The sequence below is a fragment of the Formica exsecta genome, unplaced genomic scaffold (genome assembly GCF_003651465.1).
Source record: "Formica exsecta isolate Colony F162 unplaced genomic scaffold, ASM365146v1 scaffold786, whole genome shotgun sequence".
Taxonomy (NCBI): domain Eukaryota; kingdom Metazoa; phylum Arthropoda; class Insecta; order Hymenoptera; family Formicidae; genus Formica; species Formica exsecta.
In genome coordinates this window covers 236,998-242,421 of record NW_021853555.1, presented here as the reverse complement: position 1 = coordinate 242,421, position 5,424 = coordinate 236,998, and the positions used below count along the sequence as shown (strand labels likewise).

Below are 5,424 nucleotides of genomic sequence, written 5' to 3'. Positions count from 1 at the left end.
TTAATTTTTAAATACATATTAATGAGTTATACACAAATTTCTATGCAATATAAATCTTTATCTTTTTTAAATTTATCTCAAATCTACAACAAAAAATATTTTTTTACAATGTAAGATTTACAAAATTTATAAAATGATATCCTATATCTAAATATATTGTATATATATATATAACAAATTGTACATTTTAAGATAATAAAAACTATTGTTTGGCAAGTATTTTGGCTATTGCAGCGGTATCTTCTGGATAATGTTTTCTTAAGCTTTCATTTGGTACGTAATAAGTGCCTTTGAAGCTGGAGAAATATCTTCCAATTTCTATGTTATTGATTCTTTTGGGTGGGCATATGGATAGTTGATCTAAAATAGATATATTTTACATTGTACAGATAAAAGATCATAAAACACATATGTCATTTATAAGAATGCTACTAATAATTATACCTTGTTGCACATAACATACTATATCATTCTCGGCGAGAATAATGTAGTACAGTTGATGGCCACTGGCTGAAAATTGTTGACGTAGGCAAATGTGACAAAAATCATCCCATTGATGTAGATATGGAAACATAATAGTCTCCTTAAATTTGTTTTGAATTTCTATGTCATATCCACGATGCCACCCAATGATTACACCGTCATGATTATCAAGAATAAAAGAATATTTGTCTATATGCGTTACGATCATTCCAACGGCAAATTTAACATCATTTGTCCTTCTTTTTAATGATTCCTCTACTGCGTTAGATCTAACCTGTGGAAACATAATATTATATTCAATCGATTTCTTGTTACACAAGCAATTTTTAAAATAATGTAATGATTTAGTTATAAATAATAATAATTAATGTAATTTTTTTATATATTGATATATGAATACATTAAATTACATTATACGATGTGTTATAACTTACCTCTATTGTATTTGTAATATTTTTGTATTCAATTTCAATATTTATGTCCTCAATATCTTCCATATTATAGAAATCATATTCGTAAGTGAAAAAGAAATGTACATGAAGATATATTACATTAAAAATACTCATCATGACTTCTATTTCCTAAAGAAAAAAATATATAAAGAAAATCTTGATTACAGACAAAAGATAAAAAGAAGTTCATTGCTTTCACTCATTTATTTAAAATGTATCGAGACTCATTGAAGTAACGTGTTATTTATAAGACATAATTGAGTGATATTTTTATTAAATACTTAAAATTAAATATAAATAATTACCAACCATAATATCATTTGATAGAAGTTTAATATCTTGGCCCCTCTCTCTGATAATGTTCGATGGATAAAGTAGATTGGGGTCGTCGCTCACATAAAAGAGTTCGGCATTATACAAATTGTTTGTATTACTAAAAATAAGAAAAAGATATTAATACATACATATAGATATATGCGTTTATTAAATTTTGATTATTTTTCTGTATATGTATGTATAACGCATGCATATGTATACGTATGTATGCGCTAACGTTTTGTTAAATATTCGAGGAGGAAATATCTCTATGCTACGATCCTTTGTTTCATCAATTTAAAACAAACAAGTAACCAAAAAAATCGTAGAAATGTTCTTATGAAATGTATACATATATATAAATATACATTATATATGTGTTGAAAAAGTATTAGCAATAAACTAAAATTATATTTACTAGTTTGGTTTCCATATGATTGCAGTAGTTGAATTTCGTCTCATTGTCAGAATGCTCTGTATGCCGAGTCTTCTAGCTACGATGTGATACATGACAGTCAATAGATCTATTCGAAATCTTACTGCAATCTATATTAAATTATATTAAAAGTTTGTTACTTTAAATCATATTAAATGAGAGAAATCGAGTGAAAACTAAATGTGTAGGGATATTTTTCATTCTACACATAACATTAAAATAAAAACAAAAACAAAAAGGAAATTATAAGATAAAACGAATGTTTAATTTTTACAATCTCTAAATAGATATAACTGATTGCATATAATATTTTACAAAATTGTAAAAACCATAAAGATTGAAAGTTACAAGAAGAAAATACGGTTATATCGTAAGTATGAAAAGATATAATTATTTATGAAAGGCAAAAAGAATATTTTATAAGCCAATTTTAAAACAAATAAATGTAAAAAAAGTGTTTGAATATAATTATCGTACTATTGCAAATTTTAAAATTAAAATATAAAAAATTATGCGTGCACTTTAATTTAATGTTCTTTATGTTTTACCTTCACACTGTAAAATAAACATCTTTTTTATTACAAAATCAAAATAATACGAACTAAGAAAGCCTACTAAATATAACAGTAAAAAAATTTACTTGCAACCTATATTTTTAATAATTTGAAATAATTTATTCAAAAATAGAACATACATATACATTTTTAAGTATGTTATAACCAAAGAAAATAATAAAAAATAGGATAATCTTTATGCTCATAATTTAATAATGAAACCTAGATAGAAAAAAGTTAAAATTGAAATCTATAAAACAATGAGCTACGAGCAATGGCAAGCTATGTTTATCGGTGCGATACTTGGAATTGATCGATGTAGATTATAGTGACAATCATTGAGATGCATAAAGATTTTGGCTTTACTAAATCTTGATTTTTTACTACAATCCTATTAAGTTTTAACATCAGAAACATGCTTATTTTCCACTGATTCACATGCACGCACGCGCGCGCACACACACACACACACGCACACACACGCACACACACACACCCACACGCACACGCACGCACGCACGCGCGCATACACACACACACACACACACAACAATTTTAACCTTACTTTTTTACTATTGTTTTTGCATTTAACTATTGCTTTGTTAAGTGAAGAAAATCGACCAAGTGTAAAATAGATATAAATAAATTAATATAAAAAAACTTATAAACAGAAAATACCTCTGATAATATTTCTTTTCCCAAAACTTCTGAAACAATGTTATCTGCTGGAATCTTTTACACGTGGACTTAAAATTTATGATATCCTTTACACGGATGCTTTCGATTTCCAGAATAATAATAATCACATCGTCGGGCAAGTGTGTTATCGTAGCCATCGGAGAAAATTCAACAATACACAAATCAACTAATTATAATTTATATACTTATATGTATATATATATATAACTGATCACGAATGGAGCACAAAGCTTATTGTAGCTTCTAGGACTGTCTTCATGCGTCTGTAACGTGCACTTCGTTTGATATGGTGTAGACTATAGATGCACTTTGCTTAGATTAGAAATGCTTTGAAACGTTTGACTTGCCAATCAAGATAAAGAGAACATAGATTTCTTGGTTTTAATTGGTCGATGAAACTAAAAAGGCAAGGCAGAAATGAATAATTGTTTTTTCACTGTTCTAGAAATTTATGGTGTTTAAGATTATGCTCTTTTGTTATTTCAAAATGATTTTTCGCCCTTTTCAGTTGCCCATTCTTATACAATAAAAGAAAATTTGTTTGGGATTTTAATTGATCGACAGCTTGAATTTTGAAAAATTATTTAGTTAACAAAAGAGATTCTTTTCTTTTCCACAAATTATTCTCAGAATTAGAAAAATTATAAAATGTTAGAAAGAAATTACGCGAAATATCTTAAAAGCAAGTTTTAATAATTCAAGAATGATATCAGTTTTAAGGGGATCCTTAAGAGGACGCCGGACTGTCCTGTTTTACCGGCCATAATAATTAATATTTGCTTAATATAAAAGTTTTGCAGTTTGTATGCTCAAAATAGAATAACTTCGTCTTCGGAATTGCATGAAAGAATATAGGTGAACGTTTAAAAAAGTACCATAAACTCGTGAAGTCTCATCTTTGTTTCAATGTGTACTTAAATCGTGGAAAAAGACGAATCGTTTCAACTAAAAAAAAGATTTCGATGTGCAAAATAATAATCTTTTGGTCGGTAAAACAGACGAGTTTGTGCATCCCCTTAAGAGATTAATTTCCGGAAGAGTAAATCAAGAGAAACACACAAAAAGACTAGTTTTTTAGCAAAACTACTGTACAGCTTCGTTAAAAATAAAATTTAGTGCACAGTCCAAAAAACAACCACTAAATATAATACTATTATCATTCTCGCGAACGCTTATATCTTATATTTTAAAAGCAATAGATTGACTAACTGAGAGAAAATGATTTGCTTAGTATAAAAATTAATGAGATAAAGAAATGATTACGCATTTTGATAGAAATACACAGTCTCGAAATAACATATGCTTACTCGACAAATCACCGTCGCGCAATATATGCGCTGTGATATCTTAAGATAATAAAAATCGGCTCTATACCATTAGTGTCGTGCGCATCGAATTATATCAAATCATAATTGATATCAAATGAACTTCTTCTCTAATATCGCAAAATTCAAGACCTCTCATTTTCAAACAACGCTTTCTGAGATTAATAGAAGGACTTCAGTAAACTTTCGATTCGTTACATTTTCTTATTTAATCAACGGAAAGGATGCAAATTGAAATCGGGGATATAAAAAGAACATCTATTCAAAAAAGAAAAAATTCTATTACCGGTATATTTACCACTTTTGCACGCTGAATCTATTACAATCTTATTTAATATACACTCAACCTTGGGGATCCTTATTTGCGTCATGCGTTATTGATCCAAAATTCTTTCACCGGTATATTCACCGCTTTTGCACGCTGAATCTATTACGATCTAATTTAATATACACTCAACCTTGGGGATCCTTATTTGCGTCATGCGTTATTGATCCAAAATTTATGTCTAATTGTAATTGAAACTGTTTCAAAAACTTAATTGTGCATTGCGAGTGGACATTTAATTAAATTTTTGACATGCATTTAAGTAAAAGTACTTCACGGATTAATTGCATTAAAATTAGCATTCGCTGCTGTAAACCATTGGCGTTTTATTTTGTTTTTGCTTTTGTATCAATAAATATTGAGTTTTAATGGAATAATTTTTATTTTCTTTCCTTTCCTTTTTTTTGGTATTATAAACAAATATTAAATTTTCCGTAAATCTTTATCTTATTTTTCTTCTCGCTATTGTTCTTTTATCAAAATCTTTTTATTAAAATCATTTTCCCCTTATTATTTTTATATTTAATTATAATTATTTATTTGCAAAAAATTGCAAAAATCTGATAAATAAATCATGTATGATCGCGAAATACGCGTGAAATTATCGGAATAGACGAATGTCAATATTCGTAGCTCAGACATTGCACAGTAAACTTTAGAATTCAAATTTTTAATTTTAATTTAATAATATATTTGAGTGTTAAATTCTATTTACGATCTTTTCACATTGTTCCTTTTTTTATTAAACATAAAAGAAAACAATCTGATCTTTTTTACTTACAAACACATTTTACCCATTTATAAATTTTGAAAGGTTTTATTTTATTTTATTAAT

At 27.4% G+C, this 5,424-nt stretch overlaps 1 protein-coding gene across 1 annotated transcript; it reads right to left on the bottom strand.

The window, feature by feature from the left end:
• Positions 1 to 166: 166 nt before the first annotated feature.
• On the bottom strand, positions 167 to 1,790 carry LOC115244011. The gene is made up of 5 exons (XM_029821348.1): positions 1,669 to 1,790; positions 1,245 to 1,368; positions 918 to 1,064; positions 445 to 757; positions 167 to 360 (listed from the first exon to the last, which is right to left on the bottom strand). The coding sequence occupies exons 1-5, from the start codon at positions 1,758 to 1,760 to the stop codon at positions 203 to 205; spliced, it is 834 nt and encodes a 277-aa protein (XP_029677208.1). The 5' UTR covers positions 1,761 to 1,790; the 3' UTR covers positions 167 to 202.
• Between the last annotated feature and the right edge of the window lie 3,634 nt (positions 1,791 to 5,424).

What these genes read in the sequence shown, in the direction of transcription:
- LOC115244011 (XM_029821348.1), bottom strand. Translation starts at nt 1,760, where the DNA reads ATGTATCACATCGTAGCTAGAAGACTCGGCATACAGAGCATTCTGACA. An exon ending in TTCTATCAAATGATATTATG is followed by an intron (nt 1,065 to 1,244) that starts GTTGGTAATTAT and finishes TTTTTTCTTTAG; the next exon opens with GAAATAGAAGTCATGATGAG. An exon ending in ATATTACAAATACAATAGAG is followed by an intron (nt 758 to 917) that starts GTAAGTTATAAC and finishes ATGTTTCCACAG; the next exon opens with GTTAGATCTAACGCAGTAGA.